Source organism: Gobio gobio (assembly GCF_949357685.1).
Source record: "Gobio gobio genome assembly, chromosome: 6".
Taxonomy (NCBI): domain Eukaryota; kingdom Metazoa; phylum Chordata; class Actinopteri; order Cypriniformes; family Gobionidae; genus Gobio; species Gobio gobio.
Genome location: NC_137102.1, coordinates 6,054,172 through 6,080,972, shown reverse-complemented (window position 1 = coordinate 6,080,972; position 26,801 = coordinate 6,054,172). Strand labels below are relative to the sequence as shown.

The 26,801-nt window shown below is 38.5% G+C and overlaps 1 protein-coding gene across 16 annotated transcripts; it reads right to left on the bottom strand.

Moving 5' to 3' along the window:
- Positions 1-26,104, bottom strand: puf60a (poly-U binding splicing factor a). 16 transcript variants are annotated; one of them, XM_079819587.1, is made up of 14 exons: positions 26,015-26,104; positions 25,198-25,268; positions 20,756-20,851; positions 18,899-18,988; positions 14,200-14,268; positions 13,755-13,916; positions 11,096-11,188; positions 10,792-11,005; positions 10,294-10,484; positions 9,928-9,984; positions 8,146-8,223; positions 6,606-6,717; positions 2,529-2,776; positions 1-718 (listed from the first exon to the last, which is right to left on the bottom strand). In XM_079819587.1, the coding sequence occupies exons 3-14, from the start codon at positions 20,834-20,836 to the stop codon at positions 419-421; spliced, it is 1,695 nt and encodes a 564-aa protein (XP_079675713.1). In that variant the 5' UTR covers positions 20,837-20,851; positions 25,198-25,268; positions 26,015-26,104; the 3' UTR covers positions 1-418. The 16 variants fall into 16 exon arrangements, with proteins under 16 accessions (XP_079675713.1, XP_079675712.1, XP_079675705.1 ...); XM_079819586.1 differs by having other exon boundaries at positions 26,021-26,104; XM_079819579.1 differs by lacking the exon at positions 8,146-8,223.
- Between the last annotated feature and the right edge of the window lie 697 nt (positions 26,105-26,801).

The window sequence follows — 26,801 nt, the reverse complement described above, 5'->3', positions numbered from 1 at the left end:
GTCATATTTGAAGAATTTATTGTTCTGGCATTTGAAACCAAGAGCATCATAACAGGCTATTGACAATATTTTAAACAATAAGGGGGGGGGGGGGGGGGGACAACAAAAGAAACTGAATTTGAACAACATCTGATCGGTGGAATGGGGAGTAAACAAAACAAAAAAAAATAATAAGGGAGGGGGGCATCCAGTCATTCACATTAAAGTACAGCAACAATAAAAAAAATATTCATGAGCTTTTCCTTGCCTCTGTCCCAAGAAGGGATCATTAATAATATTAATATCAACATCGATAAAAAATAATTACAAGTTATAAAGAGAAGCCAGTGTCACTGGGAAGAGTGGCTGGCGGCTGCGTCTGTGTACGTGAAGAAGAGGAAGAGATGGAGAGAGAGAAGAGAAGGTTATGTGTTTGAGTCTATGCAGAGAGGTCACTGTTGTCGAACCGTTCCTGATCGTACACCTCAGCGATGACCTTGCGACCTCCGAACCAGCGGTTGTTGAGCGCCTGAATGGCCTTGTTCATTTCTGACGCTGCTGAAAACTCTACAAAGATCTTCACAATGACTTCGGCATCCTCCTCCTCGCCCTGCTTCTCCTGGTAAATGATTACTCTATTAACAGCTCCGAACTTCCCACATTCCTCCGTTACTTCTCCTTCCAGATCGTCATCTATATCTTCAGGTCCAACCATGTTCCTGAGCACCATAACCGTAGACTGTGGAAAGAGTACAGGAAAGGGTTTAGAAGCTCACCTCTCTCCACTATAGCATTGCACAAGGATCACTTCCATACACAAACAATCAAACGTTTGGGGTTAGTAAGACTTATTTATAAAGAATTTAATACCATTATTCACTAAAGATGCAACCAATTGATCGGAAGTGGCTGTGAAGGTAGTGCTGGGCGGTGTTGGATTACAAATTTATACATTGTTATATCTAGGTTCCAATGTAATGGAATATAACGGGAAACATTATCTATATTTGTGTTTTACGTTTTTAAGTAAACTTGAGGATATTCTAAGGAGATTACGTCAGGCTGTGTAAGTATTTGAGACATTAAGTATTTTGTCTTTATGCACTTCCTGACTATTTACCATGACAAGTTTAGAGCAATACTGCCTGAGTGATTGGATTAGCATCTATGCATTTGAATGACACGGTTATGCTGATTGAATTAAGGCTGATGAGACAGGAATGTTTGGGGTGTGTCTCTATTTTCCTATGTCTCCTCCCCTGCTGTATAATCCCTCCCCTTGAAATGTATTTAAAATACAATGTTCAACTGGCTTTAGTCAGACTTGGAACCTCAGCGGAAAGACAGCACGTTTTTCTCAATAAAGAATCCTGCTGAAAAACCTATCAAAGTTCTCCTGGTCTCTACTTCAAGAAACAACAGAAGTTCACAACAGCGGTATAACGGTATTTATTTTTGTCATATGAATTGATACCGCAATATCGGTATGTGTCGCTTAACCAACGCGGTGCCGTTTCACTGTTGCACTGTAGTGAGAGCACAGCTGAGATCGCATCACAGCCTATGGTAAGTTTGAAATAACCCCCTATACCCTCATTCACCATTCCCTACTTATCCACTTCTATTGTTCACTTGAAGGAGTGAATGAAAAGTGAATGAACTCGGACTGCCGTTGTGTGTGTACAACAATGGGTTATTTTGCTACACAGAAGACGATGCAAGTTAATAAATAGACTGACAATTCAAAGAAGAATGGCCAAAAAAGTAACCACTTTATTCTTGGTGTTAAACGTGTCGTTCAGAGACTGTAGTGTGTAGTGTATTGACAATATTCTTAGGCTTTTGAAATGTTCTTCCGCATTTCTGCCTCATTTTGGCAGTTTGTTATATAGGGTTAGATTTTTAAAATGCTTAAAAAGGAGCCCTAAACTCAACTTTTTCCTCTCTCCATGGTCATATTTTAATATGCATGTGTCTGTAATGAGTGTGTTTTATTGGTTGTCTCCGCACAGCATCATTGTGGGGCTTCGTAAACCTGTATTAATTCTAGTGTGGAATTTTTCGATTCACTCGGCATGACAGTAAAACAGGGCATTCTAGTCAATCTCCTGCAGTATTTCCTCTCTCAATCAGTAGAAAATGTAGTTAACACCCTGTCATGCATACGGGAAAAATAGTCATATACCGTGAAACCGATATGATCTTGAAAAATACCGTGAAAAATAAATACCTATAATATAAATTATATTAACTCAGCTCTACTGTAAGGACATTTAAACAATTTACAAAAGATTTGTCATTATAAAACTCGTGTTTTTACGGCTTTTGGAAATTAACCATTTTTTTCATTTATTAAAATAAATGTTTCTTGAGCATCAAATCATCAGGATGAGGCGACACTGAAGACTGGAGTAAAGGCGGCTGAAAATTCAAATTCTAAACCTATTATAAAAATCAATTTAATAACATGGCTGTTTTTAATCAAATAAACTTAATTCAAAAACACTTATCAACTGTATACCAAAGTAAAATCCCTACTGAGAACTAACCTCTTGTTTTCTCAGCAGTTTCTGCATGACCATATGCCTGGCGCTGCTGCCCGAGATGCTCATGTGCTCCTGTTCACTGAGCATCTCCTGGCCCGTGCCGTCTTGAGCCGCTTCCTCCTCTTCTTTTTCCTTCTTTGCCTCTTGGGCTGCAGCCACAGCCGCTGACAGTGATGGTGGAGATGCCAACACCGGGTTCACAAGGCCCACCTGAGGCACAACGGGCATCGTGGGCCGCGCTGGCGTCACCCCTGCACAGAAACACACAGAGTCAGTATATTAACCATGGTCTGATGCAAGAATCTCTGCTAGACACCTATAAGTCCCTCTCTATGCGAGCGAAAACGGCTATTACCAGACTACAGAACTGCTCCCTTAAAAAAAAAAAAAAAAAAAAAGCACCGTTTAAGTAAAAAGTTCACCCAAAATTGTAATTTAGGCTGATGTTGTTTAAATGAGAGGGGGAAAAAAAAGGTTGAAAACAAGCAGCTTTGTCAATTAAAGGTACAGTGTGTAAATTCTAGTGGTGAGGTTGTGAATTGCAATAGCTACTGCTCACCACTCCCTTTCGAAGCGCATAGAGAAGCTACGGTGGCCGACACAGGACAAAAATGTCGGAGAGCAGAGTAGGTGCGTTCCTTTCGACAGGGTCCCTACGCAGTGCTCACTGCTCCCTACTTCCTGAGAGCAGTATAGTGGACATCGCTTACAATCACCACTCATTTGGAACGCCCTGCAATGTTATCAAATAAAGGCAACGACGGGGTCGCGCAGATTATGATATAGCTAACATATATTAACATTTAAAATTTGAAAGTAAAACAAAATTACAAACATAAATAATAGGCATATACATTTACAAAACACACTATGTATCTAAAAAATATAATCAAAAATTTGTTTACATATACTTTATTGACAAACTGTGATGCTGAATATGAAAATCAAAATGATTTTGAATATAAACAGCTCAAAATAAATACATTTTGATTTGGTTAACTGTATTAATGTGCTCTTAATCAATGGTCTTAATAGTAGCGTCTCACCTTGTGCACTTTCTTTCTCACGTGGAACATAGTAAACATTCCTGAGGTAAATGAAGTAATAAATAAAATTATATATATATATATATATTTATTATATGGGGGGAACAATCAAACAGTCTCCTTTGACTTTGTATTGCGTGAGGCGCCTCCTTGTCATTTCGGACTTATAACAAAAAACTGAACAATATATAAAAGCTGATATATGACAGTGTACAGCAAACAAGCTAAACAAAACCCAGAACCAAAAACCCAGACGTTTTTATAAGCTGTTGACCCAAAAAACGAGGACACAAGTGGATACAGGCAATTGAGACAGAGCACGACGGGTCATATTACACTGAGAAATACACACACTAGAGAGGAACATGATCAGAGACAGGAAATATAATATATAAAACTGATATTTGACTTAAGTGACAAAATGTTTACTGCACACAGACAGAGACACACAGTGTCAGGATCCCAAAATTGACCCATTCTTCCTGCTGAAGCTTCACTTCGTATTACCTGTATCCACTTTTATCTTCTTAAACGCTCTTAAAAAAATGTATTTGTTTTTTTTAGCTTGTTTGCTGTACACCTGGTCACATATCAGCTTTTAGACATTGTTCTGTTTTTTGTTATAAGTCCGAAATGACAATGAGGCGTCTCATGCAATGCAAAGTCAATGGAGAGCGTTGGATTGTAAAGTAAAATTGAAACCCTGTTAAGTCCACTTCGCAGTCCACTTAGGGTCGAATGAAACACACCTAGTGACTAGCGCTCTGTAGAGAAGTTTGTCCGTTTAGGGCTACTGTAGAAACATGGCGGCGCAAAATGGCGACTTCACTATAACAGGACCCGCGGTGTGTGTAGATAGAAATGGCTCATTATAAGGTAACAAAAACATAACGGTTCATTATGTAAGGTCTTTATACTCCACTAAAAAAAACGGTTATGCATGTTATATTGCATTTCTGTAAATAGATCCTCAGAAATACTACACACTGCACCTTTAATAGCCGATATTGGGGAGCTTTTGAATATTTTTCTGAATGAGGGGCCTTTAAATAAAGGTTGAAACCACTCGTCTGTGTGACTGACGATTCATGATACAAATCATAATATCCGTTATTCACTGATCATCTTCCCTTCCCGTGAGACGTTAACTAACGACTGGTTTCCAGCATCAGTGAGATGAACTTGAGAATCAATGTCAATGAAACGTTCAGTTTGTGAATGAAACCGATCAATTGATTGAAAATATCAGACTTAAGTATGATTTGCTCCAGCATTGCTACTTGACTTAAAGTGCTATAGAGTGGATGTCAAGACTTTCAGTGAATGTTTTAAATTTCTATTCCTTAATAGGAAATATTTATCAGCAGTAACAAGAAACACACTTTCATGTAAATGCTTAATAAAATAAAATGTAGAAATCACAGTTTTGGCATTAAGCATCTTCCTCTGTACCTGCTCGCTTCTTGCCTCAGACTGTACTTTATTCTTTTTTTTTTAGTTTGAAGAAAAGAAAAGATTTAAGTGTGATTGGGTCACTTTTCCCCTCTTTGACCAGTCACCCGACATTTATTAATTTGAAACCCCATCCGTCCTCTCTTGACTTGGCTTCATGATCAATTCCACACAAAAAAAAAAAACACAGGATCTGAGAGACTCACTGGCCAATAGGAATGAGAGATTTGTTTATGAGGGGAGGGGTTAGAAACAGTCCTCTTCAAACTTGGTTGATCAGTGTGCAGCAAAAGGGAAGGGTCATGGCGAATGTGGAGAATAAAGACAGGGAGGGGAAGAGAGGAGAGAGAAAAGGAGAAAGAGACAAGGAGAGAAGAGAAAATAAAAAGAGAAATCTATTAGTGGACACGACCCACGACAGGCCACGTTAAACTGAGTACTGTGTAGGACAACAGAAACCTGAGGGAGAGAGAGATTGTGCACATATAAGCTAAAGTGGAAGTGGGAAAACATGGTGGGCGTTCAGAATGAGCTTTGCAAGTAAAACAAACACAGGTCTGAGCACAACCACTTAAAACTAGCAATCCGATCTAAATGGTGTAGTAATGTGTGAGCGGTCATGCCTGCTGAACTAAGACTTAAAGGGTTAGTTCACCCAAAAATGAAAATTCTGTCATTAATTACTTACCCTCATGTCGTTCGACACCCGTCAGACCTCCGTTCATCTTCAGAACACAAATGAAGATATTTTAGTTGAAATCTGATGGCTCTGAAAGGCCTCCATTGGCTCAATGCACGGTTCACTCTCAAGACCCTTAAAAGGCACTAAAGACGTCGTTACAAAGTCCATCACTACAGTGGTTCTACAATAACTTTATGAATCGGCGAGAATAGTTTTTGTGCGCAAAAAAACCCTAAATAACGACTTATATAGTGATGACGATTTCAAAACAAGGCATCATGAAGCTTCGAAGCGTTATGAATCAGTGAGTCGATTCATGATGAATCATGTTGAAATCAAACATTGAATCAGGTTTTGAAATCGTCATCACTATATAAGTCGTTATTTAGGGTTTTTTTGCGCACAAAAACTATTCTCGCCGATTCATAAAGTTATTGTAGAACCACTGTAGTGAGATGGACTTTGTAACGACGTCTTTAGTGCCTTTTAAGGGTCTTGAGAGTGAACCGTGCCATTGAGCCAATGGAGGCCTTTCAGAGCCATCAGATTTCAACTAAAATATCTTCATTTGTGTTCTGAAGATGAACGGAGGTCTGACGGGTGTCGAACGACATGAGGGTAAGTAATTAATGACAATTTTCATTTTTGGGTGAACTAACCCTTTAATTGAAAAACAAACCCTGTGTTTGTATCTATTTTGGTCAGACTCCTGTAAAAAGGTTCCTATCAAATCCTGTTCTCAAAAAAACATGAAATGCTATCATTCATGCAAAAGACATCCCCACTCTTACACAGGTCAACCACATGCAGAACCAAAAGACGGAGCACGATTAAGGCACACAAGTGAAAACACTGATTGTAGAGGGCCACAGTACTGACAAAATACTACACACCACCTACCTGTAATGACCCCTGGGGCCTGAGCAGCCATGACGGCCTGTGGAAGCTGGGGCATGTTCAGGCCTGTGCCCGCGGTCATCGCCCCCAGAATTGATGCTCCCGCTACAGCTTCCTGGAAGAACAGAGTGGGACATATAGAAACACCGCCTGGACAGCGCCCGTTAAAAGCACACATAACACCGACACGAGTGGACAAACACGTCACGGACAAACAGACCTTCGCACACACAGACAAGCCTTGGGCCAGCTGCATAAAAATTGGCGGTTTGAGCTTATGGGCCATTTAGAAATTAGAATTTTTTTTGGTCAGCTTTAATACATAAAATCTACATGTATCGTCTCAGTTAACATACATGTTCAGTTATGTGCTATATGCTCAGCTGTCCTTTCGTATAACAACTAGGGATGGGCATTTAAATTATTGTAATCGATTTGGGCTCATACATTTTTATATTCAGTAGTTTAACAAGACGGACGTGATTTTCGTCAATCATTAAAGGATTAGTTTACTTTTAAATAAACTTTTGCTGATCATTTACTCACCCCAATGTCATCCAAGATGTCCATGTCTTTCTTTCTGCGGTCGAAAAGAAATTAAGGTTTTGGATGAAAACAGTCCAGGGGTTTTCTCCATATAATGGACTTCAATGGGCTCCAAACGGTTCAAGGTCCAAATGACAGTTTCAGTGCAGCTTCAAAGAGCTTTAAACGACACCAGATGATGAATAAGGGTCTTATCTAGTGAAATGATCAGTTTCTGTGAGAAACCGAGCAGTATTTATGCTATTATTTTACCTCTTATCAGACGAACGTGATCATCTCTGAGCTCCGCCATAACTTCCGCTAAGTGAGGTCAAATACAAGTGTGGTCATAGATATATCGATCGTAGATGCCTCATTCTGTTGATCCGTACAGGCGCTAATGAGGCATCTACGTATACATCTATGACCATGCTCGTATTTTGACCTCACTTAGCAGAAGTTATGGCGGAGCTCAGAGATGATCACGCTGGTCTGATAAGAGGTAAAATAATAGCATAAATACTGCTCGGTTTCTCGCAGAAACGGATTGTTTCACTAGATAAGACCCTTATTCATCGTCTGGTATCGTTTAAAGCTGCACTGAAACTGTCATTTGGACCTTGAACCGTTTGGAGCCCATTGAAGTCCATTATATGGAGAAAAATCCTGGAATGTTTTCATCAAAAACCTTTATGACTGCAGAAAGAAAGACATGGACATCTTGGATGACATGGGGGTGAGTACATTATCAGCAAAAGTATTTAAAAGTGAACTAATCCTTTAAGTGTTATAATTTCTGAACAAGCTTATGATTGGGCTATACACAACAAGCTTACATTATATCATGTGCTTTTTAAAGTTTAAAACAAAGTGCAACAAAAGCATTAAGCTGACAGTGCACTTATAAAGGAGACTGTCAATTATCGTACAGAACGTATATATACACTCGAGTCGGCATATGGTTATCGTGTTTATATTGTTTCACATGATCTTGAGAAAAAAAAAATTGTATATCCACATGCTCGGATGAAAGTCGGTCGTTTAGTCCGTCAACACTAAGGCCGGATGAGAGGAAAAAGCGCTCCACCAACAGATGCTGCAGGGACACAAAGATAATAGTGTGCTAAGCGACCACGTTACATCTGGAGCTTTGTGATTTCTCTCTCTCGCTCTCAACGATCTGTTTGGAGATCATTCTCACAGGAGTGGTCTTCTCAGCTCAGGGGTACATCTGCACCTACCTGGATTTCATGTATTGTGTTGGTCATATAACTCAATTACACCAGTTCGCTCCCAACATTTTGACTAAACTTTGCAGTGCCTAGAGGCAGACGACGGCATTTGGTCAAATATGACCAACTTGTTTTCACGCTACAGCCAATTAATTTAGTTATAACCGAGTTTTAGGTTGCGTGCTTCAGACTATCATAAATTCACTGCACCAGCAAAGCAACATTTAGCAAAATGCAAAGAGCATTTTTCATTTTTGAATAATTATTGCAGATTGAATATTTAAATATTCAACTATTCTGGCACCCCTCTAATGCCAACATTTTGAAATTGATGATTTCTGAAGTAAATTTGGGATACTCACACACACAACCTTGAGGTGTTTAAATTATAAACATTGTTAATTAATAGATGAAAACAGCAATAAACACATTGAATGCAAGTTAAGACTTTAAACCAATCTAAAAGACTAAAATTGATTATATACACCACTGCTCAAATTTAGGGTCGGTACTTTATGCATTCAACTAAACAAACATATTAAAGTAGCACAAATGTTCTTAATATTTGATAAGAAATGTTTCCTGATCACCAAATCATATTAGAATGATTTCTGAAGGATCATGTGACACTGAAGACTGGAGTAATGATGCTGAAAATGCAGCTTTGCTGTCACAGGAATATATAAATATATTAAAATAGAAGTTCTTTTAAATTGGAACTGGTTTGTACTGTATTTTAATCAAATAAAGGCAACCTTTGCGCGCAAAAGTATCAAAAACGTAAAAAAAAAAAGGCCACAAAGCTAACCACTTCAAATCAAACGTTTCTTGACAACTTAACACAATAGTGCAGTGTCTCTTACATTTCATGCAACTAGGCCCAAGACCTGAAATAAAGGTCAAGAACATGTAACAAAAGCTAAATTGATTATTAGAAATATAAAATATAAGAGGTTTTTAACTTGTTTAGCAGTCTAAATACAATGCATTTATTTGCTTACACAATATAAATTAACTAAATTATTTATGACAAGCATGAGACAACAAAACAATTACATCACTGTTCATACAGATTTACAATATAATGAGTAGCATATACAGTATAGCAATTTAGTATGATCTATGCTGTAGCATAGACGCAATAAAATGGAAGTAATCCACAATAGAAAATGCCAAAATGGTATCTCAGTATTACAATTTTAAATGGAACACCCATTAACAAAAGAACTATCAAGGGATGATAAAAGCCTCAAGGGATTAGCTAAGCAGACATCCAGAATAATTAATTCATCATTATGTGGGCCTGAACCCAGATTACAGATAAGAGGCATAATTAGCTAAAAATATACATATATTGGCAGAGGTGCTACTTAAAGTCACCTGCGACTAAAACTGCTCAGCTTTCAATTATATGGACCTGTCTAGTAAATAGACATATCTACCTAGCACACTATAGAGCAATGAGCATCACTGTTACTGGGAGGTCCTGAAGACAAGTCTCTCCCCACACTCTACACAAAACAAAAAGGCACCAGCGTGCTTTGAACAGAATTTCCTGAAGGATTTACCAGACAGTTGAGGAAGTCTTCTGTCCGATTCTCCGGCTGGGACAGATTCCATGCCATCTGTTTTTGGAGTTTACACGCTATGTTATCTTTCTGCATGTAAAAGCTCTGTCTCAAATAAGTAATGCTGTGTCATAACTGAGTCTTCATGCCAGTCAATGCCTAAGTTGACTCAAATCAAGCCCTCACATACAGGACCATGTGTCTCCGCTAGTTTTGCTAAGCGAATCAAAAAATCACGCTGCCTTACTTTACAAAAGGAAGGCTTTTAAATGCCAAAGGAAGCAGATCACACTCTCACACACACACACACACACACTCACGCGCTCCCTGACTAACAATAGATGATTGAGGTGTGTGAATGCTCACCTGTGCTGTGATTTTGGCAGTGGCGGCTGCAGCGGCTACAGCAGCAGCGGGAGGAAGTCCACCCGGGGTCGCTGGGGTCAGAAGGGGCATGGGTGGCGTGACGGCTTTGCCCACTCGCAGGTATTGCCCGCCCAAGTCGAAAAGGTTCATGGAGGAGACGGCGTCCTGCGCTGACTGGGCCTTATCATATTCTACAGAGGAAACAGGGAGGACTAAGACTCAACAGCATCCAAGAAGACTCAGCATAAATCTACCAGAGCTCTGAGACAGTTACAGTGTAATTACCAGCGGGTACTTATGGCACAAATGTCCGTAACAGAGCCTAAGAAAACAACGACAACAGAAATAAAAACTTACTATGAAAGCATGTGAGGAACCTGCCCCCACCCTTCTCTATCCCCTGTGAGACATGTAGAGAACAGCATTCTGCCATGACTGACTGCTCTCAGTCAGATACATTTATATTCATCCGAATGGGTGAAGCAGTCGCCCGCTCACCTATGAAGCCATAGCCTTTGTGCTTTCCCGTCGTGGGGTCCCGCGCCAGCGTGCACGACTTGATTCTTCCGAAGGCCTCGAACACGCTCTTGATGTCGTCGTCCGACAAATCGGGATGCACGGATGCCACGTAAATCCGGTTGAAGGCGCGCGCTTCTTCGGCTAGCTGGTCTATGATCGGTTGAGCCTGACCAATGTTGCTCGGTCGCCCCACCTACGAGTGTTGAAACAACAAATCGGAAATTATAGAATGCATCTGAAAGATTTAGAAATTGGATCACAAGTTATTAAACGAAGTGCTCACTTTAATGTTTCTACCGCCCAGCATAACGGAGTTCATCTGTTCTAACGCGAGCTGTGCCGCTTCTGGTACTTCATACTCTACAAATGCAAAACCCTGCAGAAAGAGCAGTTTATCATCAGTTAAAATACAGCAAGATCCAAAAAACATAACATTGTAATTCATTAGAGATGCACCGATTGTAATTTTCTTGGCCGATTTTTTGTTAGTGAGATCGGCCGATACCGATTTTCTTTCTAAGAGCTATAATTGACAGCATATACAAACAAAAATCCACTTTTTCTTCAATAAAATAAATTAAACATTACAACAGGATCTTCTCTCACTTAAACAACTCTCAAAAAATAAGTGTTCTGCGCCTGGAAAGAGGTAGAAATAACAAATAACTGAAAACCAGGTGCTTTATGAAACAACATTATAAATTGACCTTTTTCTCTTTTTTACTTGTCTTACAAAAGTCAAAAGATCCTATGATTGAACAAACCTGAAGTGTACAGTACTCCTCCAAATAATAGTTCAGTAATTGGGTAATAAATGTTGCCAGCTAGGGATGTCACGGTACCAAAATGCCAGTAGTCGGTAACAATACAATAATTTTACGGTACTCCATACCAATTTCAGTACCACAGCTAAATGTTTATATATTTTTATTTAACCATAAAAAAAATTAAAAAAATTAATTAAATGCATTTAGTTTATTATTTATGATGACAATCATTATAAGTAAATACATAAACATTTAAAGGCTGTATGCTGTTTAAAAGTAAATATTGTTTATAAAAAAAAATATCAAGTGAAAAATAATCAACCATCTAGGCATAATTATTATTATTAGTAGACGTATTATTATTACATAGAGACGGCGCTAAATCTACTGTAGTCTACAAAAGTAGCCCAATATATTCTATCAATTAAATTTTTTAAACCAAACTTGTATTTTGACGAGTGGCCGTGCAGACCTTTGAGTGTCTGTGTTCATGATATGAGTTCTCAAATAAAAAACGGTAAATTCTCATGAAGTGATGGCTTATGCGTTCGGCTGGTCATGAAGTCCATAATTTCTTTGTAATTGCTTTGGTCTTTTCGCTGCTTATACCAAGGAAAGATAGGAGAGGCTGCAGACCTGTGGCTGGCTCTGAGCTCTGGCCAGCTTTAGCCGTTTTACCTTCACTACCTTCTTCAAACTGGGCAGTTCCACGGGGTGATGGAGTTTTAAAGAGCACCTATCATGGAATTTTGAAATTTACCTTTCATGTAGTGTGTAACATAGATCTAAGTGAACAAAAACATCCTGTGTTAGCTTGAAATATGACAGTGCACCGTATATATAGTTATTTTCTTTCAAAAGTAAGAGTCGACTCGGAGTCATTTTTAAGAATCGTTAGAAGACCGAAGCTTTTTCTCTGACTAGATGACGTCAACTTGTCAAGTTATTTGAATACGATACGCCCACTTATTGCGCTCCAAGACGCCAGTGAAAACTAGAAAACATCATGGCGACGAGACGCTGTGTTCTGAAGTGCCACTCAAAAGCAAACTTTTTTCATCTGCCCAAGGATGAGCATTTGAAGACTAAGTGGCTTGAAGACAAACCATACATCGTCACGATTGAGTGTTTATTATTAGTCGTCAAATGTATGTTTCGCGATCTCAGGAAGCTTTTATTATGGACTTTTATTATGGCACATGGTATCTTCTTCGTCTGTCTGTACATGGACTACATGTGCACAGAGCGCCCTCCGGCTGCCAGGATGAGCTGAAAACAACACATAAGAGACTCAATCGCTCATGATTAGGCTATTTCTGCCCATTTTGAGGAAGTATTGAATAAAAAATACTCCTCTGTTTAGAAATTTGACACAGACATATGAGAATCTATCAATATGTCTCCTCATCTGCACACTTTTGAACTAAAAGCCCTGAGGGATGTTGATTTGTCGCGAGTCTTCGTGAGGAGTTTTTTTATGAATGAGATCAGCTGAGGCTCATATTACAATCAAACAGTACCGACGCGGTTTTCATATTCATAACTCCTGACACATATTAACAAATTACTGTCACTATAAGACTTTGATGGGCGTTCCGTTTCCGAGAATATCTGCACAGACTATACCAATCACAATTGACTGGGTCATCTGACCAATCACCGCAGATTAGCTTTAGATTAGATTTTTGAAAAGTGAATCACTAAAGGAATCATTTGAGAATCGCTGTCAAAACAGGTAAAAATAAATGCATATAAGAAAACTAAAGTCTTTTTTGTCATTGCATGCATGCAAAACTGTTGTTGGGGACTTCTAAAACAATATTTGGAACATTTTAAATGCCATGATAGGTGCTCTTTAAGTGTCTTATTAGGTTTGTCGTGTTGTGCGCTTTCCTGGTGGTTCCCCCGCGGTTTATTTTAACCTTACAAGTTTTACAAATGGTATAATTAGTGTCTTCTTCGCTCACAGTAAAAAACTTCCATGCCAACGACATGTTTGCATGCGGCTGTGAGCGCGAGTGTGGCTGTGACGTCAATGTCACAGCCGCATGTAGACGAATCGGCTCAAAATCTGAGACACGTGAGACTGATTGGCCGATCACTATGGAGAAAATCAATCAGTGCATCTCTATAATTCATAAAACACTCGTCAACTATGAAAAAAGACCTTCTGACCTTGTGTTTTAATGTAACGGAGTCCCAGGACATGTCAATGCTCTTAATGGGACCGAAAGGAGCAAAGGCCTGTCTGATGGTGTCTTCTCCAAGCTCGTAGTAGATGGAACCAACATAAACACGGCACATTATGGCTAATGCTCGTTGCCTCTGTGCTGCAACCTGTAATGGACAACAAATGATCAGATGGTGGCAACCCAGGCATACGCTAATTCAAAGTGTTAATCATTCATAGGCTTGTTCCAATGATTGAGGATAGAACCAGCAGACGATAAACATGCTGGCACCGAAGACATAGCACTGGCTTCTCTTTACCTCCGAACATTACACACATGAGTACGGAACAACTACATGTATGCCAAGAAAAGGAGGGGAAACAAACATCTATAGCATTCACAAAAAGTACAGGGATGAAGGTTACTCTGAGAAACTGTGTTGGACTTACAGACTGTAGTGGTGAGAGTGGATCTCCAAAGCCCATTGTTAATGAGGCCATCTGAAGGGAATTAGGCATCTGTCAGGAAAAACAAACCACCCGTCATTGACTGTTGTATAGGGTTGGGTACCGAAAACATACCTATATAACCAGACCGAATCAGAAAGCAGAGTTCGGTGCCACTTAAATGAGAGACACGCTCACTGCTCGTCACATATCACAACTATTCAGTGTTTTCAACCACATGTTTATTTTAGGTTCCAGACATTTAAATGCACACAAGTACTAGCAAAAAAAAATAAAAAATACACACGATGTCTATGGAAGCGGCAATATCGTTTCAGTTAGAATTTGACTATGCGTATTATTTATATCAGATACACAGTATATAGTTAACTATATAGTTTACTCTATTCTTCACCCAGTTCACGGGTCACTTGCTTTCATGTATTTTGTGAGGTGTGGATGAATTTACGTGATGCAAATCCGACAGATCCCATTCCCTGAACAGCGGCGCAAACTAAAATGGCGGCGCTCGTGCATTACAGATCAACTAACAAGATCATTCACTTACATATATTTGAAAATCAGAATATCAGATAGTTCATGACGTAGTTAACAATATTTTGAATAAAAAGAAAAACAATAAAACCAATACATCTGTCATACAGCGTTATTGTGGCTGCTGTGTCATGTGAAAGGCATGATACGTCGGCATGGAAATATGGTCATATTTCTGCAAAATAATTGCTGAAACGTGAAGCTGGTTTGTAGCACACCAAGAATGCAGACTACCTAGGGTTAGGCAATAAACACTAGCCATTTTAAATTCTCAAAACTGTTGCTGCTATAAAAAAAAATCTATTTTTCAAATTCAATGCTGCTATTATTACTTAGCACAAAGTCAGATGTTACACTACAGTCTGCGCTACGTTCATGTTTTATGTTTCTGTCCTGTGGCGTATTTTATCGACCGTTTGTTTTGCACTTTTGTTCTGCACTTGTTTCTTTTTTGACTCTGTTGTTCTGTGTTAAGGCCAATTTATACTTCTGCGTCGAGTGTACGCCGTAGGCTGTGATGCGCGCGAACCCTGACGTGAACCTCTCCAAAAATGTAACAACTCAAATCTACACGGACCGCAAGCGCTGTGATTGGTCTGCCAGAACCCCTCCCTCAGGTCAATAAATAAATACTAGGGATGCAACAATACAGTTAGTCCACGGTTCAATTCATACCTCGGTTTTTAACCACGGTTTTCGGTTCGGTTCTGATGGCTTGTCACAAATTTTTTGTTATTCTATTCTTAGGCGACAGGAACAGCAAGAGGTTAAGGAGAAAAAAATACTATTTTTATTGCAATACTCTTTATTTTACTTAAAAGAATTGAAAAACCTACCTTAAACTTAATTTTACTTAAAAAAAAAAAAACTTGTATTCCTAATGTATTGGATAATATAAAATTATATATATATATATATATATATATATATATATATATTAGGGGTGTAACGATTCGTTTTAACAACGATTCGATTCGTATCACGATTTGAGGTTGTCGATACGATTCAAGGACGATTTTGGTTCATTTAGAACGATACGATCCGAAACGATTCAGTGACCTGAAATCGATTCAGTAACTTTTTAGCCAAAAATTGTGTGACTGAAATAAATATCTGGATACTGGTCAGTGCAGGTGAAATTTCCAAGATTCCTGTTGTTTCTTGTAAGGGAATCAGGTATCAATTAATTATGGATATAAACAAACAAGTAAACAACAATTAATGGCAAATGCATTCAAATTTTATTTGAATAAAGTGCAATCAACAGTTTAGGTTGAATTAACAGGAAGTTAACCTTTTCTGCTCTCATTTTCAATATTCAATACATTTTCAATAAAAGCACAGTAAGTGCAACCAACATTTCAACAGTAGGTTAACCTGCTACTTCTGCTTTTGTTATCCAACATAATATTACAATATTAATATCAAAAATAAAGTGCAACTAACTTCTCTTCAGGTTTAATTAATAGTAGGTGTACCTGTTACTTTTGCTGTTGTTTTACAACATTAAAATAATACAAATACAATATTAATATCAAAAATAAAGTGCAACCAACATTTCTTCAGTTTGAATAAACTGGCCGAACCTGCTACTACTCTCAGTTTAATAAACAAACAATATTTAACAAAAGATAAAATGTAACCAACTACTCTTCAATGACTCTACATATTTCTTTTTCAAAAATATCAACATGATCTGACCGCAGAACACTTCTCTGTGCGTTCACTATGTCGCCAGCAGTACTAAAACCTCGCTCTGCTGGCACACTGGTCCCAGGAATGCACAGGTAACATTTAGCCAGGGTTGAAAGTACAGGTAACGTTAGCTCTTTCTCCTGGTGGCTTGATAATTTCTCGCACGTTGGCTTCTCCTCTGCCATCCGCCATGCTATGTTTTGTTTTATTAGCGCTGCTGCTGGTGCGTTGCAATGATGTCACAGATAGGCAGACTGAATCGAGTAACGTTTAACGCCTTTATCATTAAAAGTGCTAAGAAAAAACATCCATTTAAAGTCTGACGTGCTTAAATCCAATGCGTTATTTCCTATGATCGATACAATCGATTGATTACCTTTTAAAACGATGTTAGATCGATATATGTCGTCCGGAAGGCCAACTTGCCGAGCACAGATCGATGTAGTTAGATCGTAGGAAAATAAATCGATACATCGATGTAGTAGATGAATCGTTACACCCCTAATATATATATATATATATATATATATATATATATGTGTGTTTACACTGGCAGCTCAGAGCTGTACAGCAGCATTAAAGTATGAAATTGAATGAATGAAAAAATAAAACTATAGACTTCACTATAAAATAAACTGATTCTTATTAAAGCTACTGTATTAGTTTTTCAGTCAAGAGCAGTGAGTGATTTTCTCTTTGTCTTTTGTTAACATTAAAGGGATAGTTCATTCAAAAATTAAAATTCTGTCATCGAGAAATGAATACAGGTTTGAAACAATATTAGAGTGAGTAAATAATGACATAATTTTAGAGGTGAACTGTCCCTTTAAGGATCGCGTGTTCACTACTGCGCTGCTGTCTAATATACTGCATCTAATATACAGACACACGCGATTTTACTTTCACTTTAGACTTAGACTGTGTTTATGTTAACCTTGTGTGTATTTGACAGTATTAGCGCAGTAAAATGATTATTTAGTCCTGTAATCACGTTTGACAGGCGTTTAGTGCGCGCGCTCCGGAAAGCGCATGTTAAAACCGCGCGCGCGAATGAAACCGGCAAGGCTTTAACAGGCATGCAAATAATGAACTTTCGTGATTGTGAATAACTAGTGTTCCGTGAGTATAACTCTACCACTAACGTGTGATGTGAATGCATGTCGTGTTGTTCAGTATTGGGATGGAGGAAAATGATAGAATTTGTAGAAAAATCCTTAATTAAACGCAAAACCGAAAAACCGCAATTCACAGGCGCGTATTGAACCGTGAAGGCCGTACCGAACGGTTCAATATTATATTGAGAATTGTGGCATCCCTAATAAATACAAAATAATCTGCGATAGGAGTGTGTGTCCAGAAATGGGATGAGTTTCATCCTTACATCTGCTATATAACAATATTTTGTAATGCAGAGATTGTTTATGTTAGTGAATAAATGCATCGATCCGCTGTGTATAGTTTATTTATTTTCTCATTAAAACTAAAGATGTTAATCAGTGATTGTATATCAAATTTCGAAACAAATTTCGTTTTGTGATTTCAACTGAACAAATATAATTACCACAACAGCAACCGATTGAAGCGCTTGTCTGTGCATGAGCCAACGATGCTGAAAACAGCGCCACAAGCTCTGCATGATTTCAAAAACGCATTCCAGCGCCAGATCGCCTCTTATGTAAATCTACTAATAAACTAGAGATGCTTAATTTGTATTAGATACAACAACACAAGCTGCAAGAAAAGCCGCTATCTGACGCCATGACGGCTGCTGATACTCCGACAATGCTTCTGCTTTTGCCTTGATACTGTGGGTTACCATCAACATGTCCGTGGACACTGCCTCCTAGTGGTCTGCATGCTGCATGTGGAATTGCACAATGACGCGGACAACAATGCAGAAGTATAAATGAAAACCAACGCGTAACTTGCGCCGTAGAGGATATGGCGTAGGTCCGACGCAGAAGTATAAATCAGCCTTTATGTGTAGCACGTTGTTTTGTTTCACTGTATAACGCACCTGCTATGTATGGTGGAATGACAAAGCGTCTTGAATCTACTTTGCTGTTATTAATACTATAACTTATTTAGTGTTAAATTAGGCCTATTGTAGTTGGCTTATGTTTTACTGTGAATTTGTCAAGTAAATTGTGTTTTGCATTTATTTATACATTTAAGTATACTTCATCTTAATAAATTGTTCAATAAAAAGCCACTTTAAATGTAATCCATCGTCATTTTGTGGCTCTTTTATTTTAATAAAGTATCGGTTCAGGCCCCGGTATCGTAAAAACCAAGCGATACCCAACCCTACTGTTGTACCAACTGTTGTCAGTTGAGTGTAGAAAGGGTCCTTGATATAACTTTTACATTATAATAACTATAGTTTGTGAATATACCAACCAAACATTGAAAGTTTAAAAATACAATTTCCCATGTTCCTGAGCTGTTTTACCTGTAGGTTGCTGAGCTGTTGCTGCTGATGGGCGATGGTCTGTTTGACCAGGACACTCTTGATGCTTTGTTCCATGGCATATTTCTTTGCCTACAATTGAGAGCACATAAATGAGTGTCCACAAAAGTACCAACTTCAAACCACCTCAGGAACACAAATAGCCAAGGCTCTTGCTAGATATAATATGCATTAGTTAAACTAACTAACAATTTAATATCATACAATTTAACACTTCATTAATGATATTTCACAAATCTGATAAACATACATTTGACAAGTTAAATGAGAACAATCTCCCACTTTAAATAGTGTACCAGCAATCGAGAATAGCACTAGCAGATAATCAGACGCCACTAGTACTGAAGGCATAGCACTGGCTCTGCTCTCGTCCACTGCTTACTTACATGTGTACAGAGCAAACACATGCTTATAAAGCTAGAGGACATGGAGAAAGAAAAACAAAAAAACAAGGAAGACTCAACATGACATCAAGCAAATTGTGCAGATATCACAAGTAAGGCTGCGGTTCAAGGATTAGTTCACTTCAATATGAACATTTCCTGATAATTTACTCACCCCCACCTCAAGATGTTCATGTCTTTCTTTAGTCAAAAAGAAATTAAGTTTGAGGAAAACATTCCAGGATTTTTCTCCACATAATGGACTTCAATGGGAACCAATGGTTGAAGGTCCAAATCAATGCAATTTCAAAGGAAGGGCTTCAGAGGCTCTGATCCCAGACGAGGAATAGGGACTGATCTAGACAAACCATTGGCCATTTTCACAAAAAAAAATACTTTGACCACAAATTCTTCTTCACGAGAATCACGCCATAACATCACGTCGGAAAGGCCATGCCCGTGACGTAGGTGGGCTTTAAAATTGTCTGGCATTGTTGTTTTACCTTTATTTTCATAAAGACCGTTTGATTTAGTCTTTGCACGTTCCTTTTAACACTGGATCGGTACTTCCACGGACATGACCTTTCTGACGTGATGAAATGCGTCATGCAAAAGCTGAACACTGAAGTCAAGCATTTGTGGTTAAAAAGGTTTTTTTTTTTAAATACTTTTTTGCCTCTGAAGCTCTTCCTTTGCAACTGCATCGATTTGGACCTACAACCGTTGGTTCCCATTGAAGTCCATTATGTGGAGAAAAATCCTGGAATGTTTTCCTCAAAAAACTTCATTTCTTTTTCACTAAAGAAAGAAAGAAAGACAGACATGAACACCTTGGATGAGATGGGGTGAGAAAATCCTGATCCTTCAAGATGGTTCTTTAAACCAGTGTTAAGTACACTGATTATTATAGGTCATTCATTACCATTTTCATTTTGTAACAGCAAGAAAAAAAAAGGCAAGTCTTTCCCTGCTCTTCATGCAGATTACCTTAAATATCTCAAAGGGATAGTTCACCCAAAAATGAAAGTCGGTCATCATTTACTCACCTGTAAGTTGTTCCAAACCTGTATGAGTTTCTTTGTTCTGCTGAACACAAGATGATATTTAGAAGAATGTTTGTAACCAAGCAGATAGAGCAACTATTAGTAGGGGAAAAATACTATGGTAGTCAATGGTTGCTCTATCTGCCTTGTTACAAACGTTCTTCTGTGTGTTCAGCAGAACAAAGAAACTCATACATGTTTGGAACAACTTGAGGGTGAGTAAATGACAGAATTTTCATTTTTGGGTGAACTATCCCTTTAAGCGCACACCTCAAATTGCTCTCAGATTAACCTGATCGCAAACGTAACAAAGTATGCTGTAACTAATCACACATAAATGAGGGCCCGTCTGATACACTTCCTCAAACTCATAACATTTATACACAATCACTGATTTCTGAGGGGAGTCTGACCTTCTGCAGCGCCTCCTGCTGTTCGGGGGTGAGTGGCGGCAGGCCGAGCTTCGAGGCTGTGCTCTGTCCATTCTCCATCATCAGAGCCTCGCCTCCCTGCACAGAGCAAGACATCGGTCAGACCTGATGGACGGTCAGACCACTTCCTTACAGCGTTTAAGACCATCTAGTTCAAGAGCAAACTCAAACGATATTAGTCAGAATACAGCAGGAGAATTCTCTTAAACAATATTATGAATTAAAGGGTTAGTTCACCCAAAAACAAAAATTCTGTCATTAATTACTTACCCTCATGTCGTTGGACACCCGTAAGACCTCCGTTCATCTTCAGAACAGAAATGAAGATTTTAGTTGAAATCTGATGGCTCTGAAAGGCCTCCATTGGCACTTTACACTCTCAAGACCCTTAAAAGGCACTAAAGACGTCGTTACAAAGTCCATCTCACTACAGTGGTTCTAAAATAACTTTATGAATCGGCAAAACAGGGCATCATGAAGCTTCGAAGCGTTATGAATCAGTGAGTCGAATCAGTGGTTTGAATCGCCAAATTTCAGCAGTTTGACACGTGATCCGAATCATGAATCGACTCACTGATTCATAACGCTTCGAAGCTTCATGAGGCCGTGTTTTGAAATCGTCATCACGATGCAAGTCGTTATTTAGGGTTTTTTGCGCACAAACTATTCTCGCCGATTCATAAAGTTATTGTAGAACCACTGTAGTGAGATGGACTTTGTAACGACGTCTTTAGTACCTTTTAAGGGTCTTGAGAGTGAACCGTGCCATTGAGCCAATGGAGGCCTTTCAGAGCCATCAGATTTACACTAAAATATCCTCATTTCTGTTCTGAAGATGAACGGAGGTCTTACGGGTGTCGAACAACATGAGGGTAAGTAATTAATGACAGAATTTTCATTTTTGGGTGAACTAACCCTTTAAGCATTTTATGCAAATAATTTACTAATTTGATGTTTATAAATGCATAAATTGGGCTAGCGCTGGAAATAAATCTACATAATTAACTAGATCATTTTGAGCTTGCTCTAAAACTGCTTTCTACATCATATAGAACATTTTGGACACCTTCAGTTTAGCCTAGGGCATATACATTTATTTTTTTTTACACTGAACTGCTGTTGAAGTTTATACATTCAATTTACTGGATCCTCACAAAATTGTAAGGGAACTTAAAGGGGAACATGGTGACTGGAGCACAAGCATTTAAAGTGTCAGATGACAACTGCTGCCCACACTTAAAATAAACACTACATTATCATCCGTATATCATCGCTATAGTTATTCTTGGTGTGAATGGGCCTTTACTCCTGTTGTTCCAAACCTGTTATTTTCTAGACTAATGGCAGATGTCAATTTTCACTGTATAATGATTTGAATTTGTGTTTGTTTTTGCTTTGGAAGATTTAAAATATGTGACCATGGACCACAAAACCAGTCATAAGGGTAAATTTTTTTTTAAAAATTAGATGTATACATCATCTGAAAGCTGAATAAATAAGCTTTGCATTGATGTATGGTTTGTTAGGAAAATATTTGGCAGAGATGCAACTATTTGAAAATCTGGAATCTGAGGGTGCAATAAAATCTAAATATTGAGAAAATCGCCTTAAAAGTTGTCCAAATGAAGTTCTTATCAATGCATATTACTAATAATATTAATTTTGAGATATATATATATATATATATACAGTAGGAAATTTACAAAATATCTTCATGGAACATGATCTTACTGATTTTTAGCATCAAAGAAAAATGGATAATTTTGACCCGTATAATGTATTGTTGGCTATTACCACACATATTCCCGCGAGACTTATGACTGGTTTTGTGTTCCAGGGTCACATAATGCCAAGTTCGCACAGCATGATTTTCAAACTGCTCTTTTCACTCTGCATGATTATCTGGGGTAGCATTCAGTCACTACGGACTTTACACAATAGGAAGAAATCACCGACAACTCTCTCCGGTGCGCAAGCTACTATCACAACCAAACACACGTGAGATTAGACTGGGTAAACCCAGCGATTTGATTTTGCCCTGCAGCTCAGTCTGGAAACCTGTGCACTCATTTTTACTGCTTCTGTTACACTTTTGCAGGAACCAATCACAGACTGGCTTATCCACCTGGCGCGCTATTGGCGGGTTTAACACGAAGACGGACAGAGAAGAGATGGGACGTTGCCCGTTGATCACGCCTCTTAGTCTGATTGGTTGAAGGACTATCCAATTGCGTACAGAGTCATTTGAACTATGCTTGTTGATCACGCCTCTTGTGCAGTAGAAAAAACACAGCGCAGATCTCCAGACCAATGTTCAATCTTAAATTGAGCTTGGTCTGGTGATAGCCAGGCAAACGTGAGATGTGACAAGTAAACAACGCAAGATCACGAGCATCAAACTGGGGCCTATACCATGAAGCCGGTTTAGCTGGCTAGCCAGATAAGTTTAAGCTTAGTTTGTGCCAATCCTGGGTTTAAGGTACCATTAAAGTGGTTTGGCTTTTAGCTGTGTTCATCTCCATAGTAACTTACGCTCCACAGCTAACCTGCTCCAGGGCAGGTTATGTTCTGGATAAGAGATCTCAAACTGAAATTGGACCAATCAGCTGTGAGCAAAGTGACACATATCTGATGCAATAAAGTCACTCCCCCTTTTTCTTCTCCAAATTAAAGGTCACTACATAGCTAATGGCTATTAAAGACTTAAGCCTCTGGCTTTTAACAATGCTTATTTATAATAATAATAATAATTTTGAATTATTTAAAAATAATTTATGTAATTATTATACCCGTAATCAATTACACATATATAATTTTAGTAAATCAATCATTAATATGCATTTTGTTAATATTAAAATAAATTGCCTATATAATGGTCATACAAATAAGCTTTAAGTTCAATAACTAAATCTATAAAAAATTACATGTGAGCATAAATGTTCAATTTTCACTATATATCAACTAAACTAACTTCATAACTTTTACTTGCATTGACGTATAAGATTTTTCTTAAAGTTGTCCTCGACAGCTCTTTTCTTCTGTGTAAATTTGTTTAAATTCTAAATATTTTTCAATCATGTATATTCTGCAGAAGAGTGAAGTGAATCATACTGCTTCTCTCGCGAGAAGTGAATCTCAGTTTTACTGATCCACAGTGTGTGATTGGCTGTTCACTGCTGATGTCACAGCTAAACTCCTAAACTCAGGATCAAAGCCTGAGTTGACAGAGAAAGTTGATGATCAGCATCATGGGACCAACAAAGCCTGAATAGATTGGTTTGGTTTTGTCAACTCAAAACTAATCCTGTAACCCTGAGTTTGTTAAACTACCATCATGGTACAGGCCCCTGGAGTTCTCACGCAAGACTGGAATTGTTATTAAATAAAGTTTGCGATCCAAAAAGTCTGTGCACTGATTTGCAGTGAAAAGGAGAAAAAGAAACATGGCGGAGCAAACAGTTGGGGAGACAGAGTTTGTTCTGCAAAGAGAGTTTGAGGTAAATAAATATTTTCGCAATGTGCTGCTGGTCAAGCAAATTTTGTGCCTTGTTTCAGTTTGATAGAATTGTAAATATCTTAAAATACTAATGTTCTGGTCTTTAACTCCTCCCCGAACCTCTGCCCTGTATCTCGCTCTCTCATTGGCTGTCGGTCATCGTCAATGTCATTTTCAGTCAGAACTCATTTCACACAGTAGGAGTTTGAATCGCCGACAAATCCAGATGTTTAGCATGCCAAATATCTCAAGGGCGTCCGATTCTCTCAGATCGCATCTTTGATAATTCACACTGCGTGTGTCACACACGTGCACGAGCACCGGTTTGCCTATGATTTCAGGCATTTGTCTGCGATTTTGCAAAACCTGTCGAATCAAAATCGGGGCTAAAATCGGGCAGTGTGAACACGGCGTAAGTTGAGATGCACCGACTACTTCACAACCTTTTTAAAACTTAAAAACCAGTCCAGTCGTATGCAAATGAGCAACCATGAGAATCCTCAATTTCTCCTAATGCATTCCAGAATAAAGAAAGGTTTGGAACAACATAAGCAATTAAATTGAATAATTTTTAGCTGAACTACTCCTTTAATGCACTAAAAATAAAATCCCCCAACACACTGCACATTCACCCAAAAATTACACTACAAGTTTGACAAGTAATACACAAGATAATGAAAATGTATGCAATGTACACAATTAACCATCCCTTACCGCTTTGATGCTTTAAAAAAAATATATAAACTGGCGACACTTGAACAATATATTAAGGAAGTGCAGGTCGCCTTATGCAACCTTTTGTTTATCAAATATATGCAATACTTCAATAATTAAAAAAGAAACAGCACACATCAAAAGTGCTTTGCAAACCCCTTTAATAACAAAGGGTAAGTGCAGTTTTGGGGTGAGCAGTGGATTGACCCCTTACCTAGCGCCTGCTCTCCGCTGGGGTGTCTTGTGAGATTATATATGGGGAGCTTTTACTGTTCAAAACAGAGTCTATAAGGAAAGAGAGAGGGTTCAGTAAATTCATGTGCCCATTCCTCCAAAGGGTGCATTTCACCTGACTTTTCATAGCATGGGCTTTAAGATGTCTGTTAAAACAGACGTGTAGGAGCAGGTGGATGGACTAATGTGCATATGCATGCAGTACTGTACTGATTTACAATACATAATGTAGCCACAATGACTAGAAAGTCACAAAAAGCAGCATTTAATAAATGTACCCATGCTCCCATTCGTTCAGACCGGGCATAGGGCCTTATATAATGTTGGACATTATTGAACTATCTTCAATAAGATGCACGACGGAGATGCATATTTTTTGAAAAGCGAACCAAATCTCAGAGTAAAACATTAAAACGGAGCGTGTCGCTTCTTTTTGGTCGTGGTTGATTCCGATAATGGAGGACAACGGGTTAACGTTAGCTCGTGTAACGTAACGAGTACAGAGAGCGCGTTTAGGTTAGTACTCTAGTAATAACAAACAAAAAACAACCTTAATGGGCACATCCTAAATATCAAATATGTCGTGGTCCGTGTAACATTATTAAATAATCACCGTGGTTAGGAGACACGCAGCAGCAGGCCGGGAAGAAAATCCCGCTCTCGGTGCGCTAGGCTAGTTAGCCTTAGCACCTGTGCATCTAGCGGGTTTAAATCAAATCCCCGTCCTGAAACATTACAATATGCGCATGATATAATACGGTGTGTATATTAAAAGGGGAAATTAAGTAAAATATTACATTTACCGCTGAAACAGCCACCGCCATTGAGCACACCTTCCAGCACTAACGTCCACACCGCGAGGAAGACTATGAAATCTCGCGATATCTAAAGAGCGTTAGGTAACAGGCGCGCAGCTGCAGTGCGCCCGATCAGGCTCTGATTGGAGGAGAGCCTCGGAGCAAACTGTGTAAATTAGAGAGCGATTTTATTTTACGTTTTCTTGTAATAATATGTGGCGCCACTTATAAGTGGGTCCCAAAAACTGAAATTATATTTTAAGAGAAATAGCGTAAAAGTTTATGTATAGGGCGGGCCGGACCGTTGTCACACCTGCTCCAGTGAATATTTCTGCGGGTTTATGTCATTACATTTCTGTTTTGTACATAACAAAAGCAACAACAACAAAACATTTCTATTAAACGGGGGCGGGTGAATGTAAATGTTATTATTACATTCAGAACCGGTTTCACAGAGAGGGAGATTAAACCAGGATTAGGCTGTATAAATATGCCTTGCAAAAAATATTACTGGTGTGCATCTTGAGACAAAACATTAGCACTGACATAGTTTAAGGTATGTTAGAGCAAGTTGCTTTCAGGTAAAACAGCTCAAACATGCATTTTAATCTGAGACTATAGGCTTAAACCTTGTGTGTGAACCTGGTATAATTGCATAAATCAAGATTAATTGCTTAAATAAAGTGAACAACATCATATACCAAAATCAGAAAAAGTTGGGACAGTATGGAAAACGCAAAAAAAAAAGAAAAAAAAAGAAGTGATTTCTCTGTTTACTTTGACTTGT

Bases quoted from the DNA above. Each gene is read 5' to 3' on its own strand.
- puf60a (XM_079819577.1), bottom strand. From the start codon at position 26,041: ATGGCGGTGGCTGTTTCAGCGGTAAAT. The intron at 14,269-18,898 runs GTAAAACAGCTC...TTTTCCTGACAG, and splicing joins AACAGCTCAGCAACCTACAG to ATGCCTAATTCCCTTCAGAT. The intron at 8,224-9,927 runs GTAAATCCTTCA...GTGTCCCTGCAG, and splicing joins AAGACTTCCTCAACTGTCTG to CATCTGTTGGTGGAGCGCTT.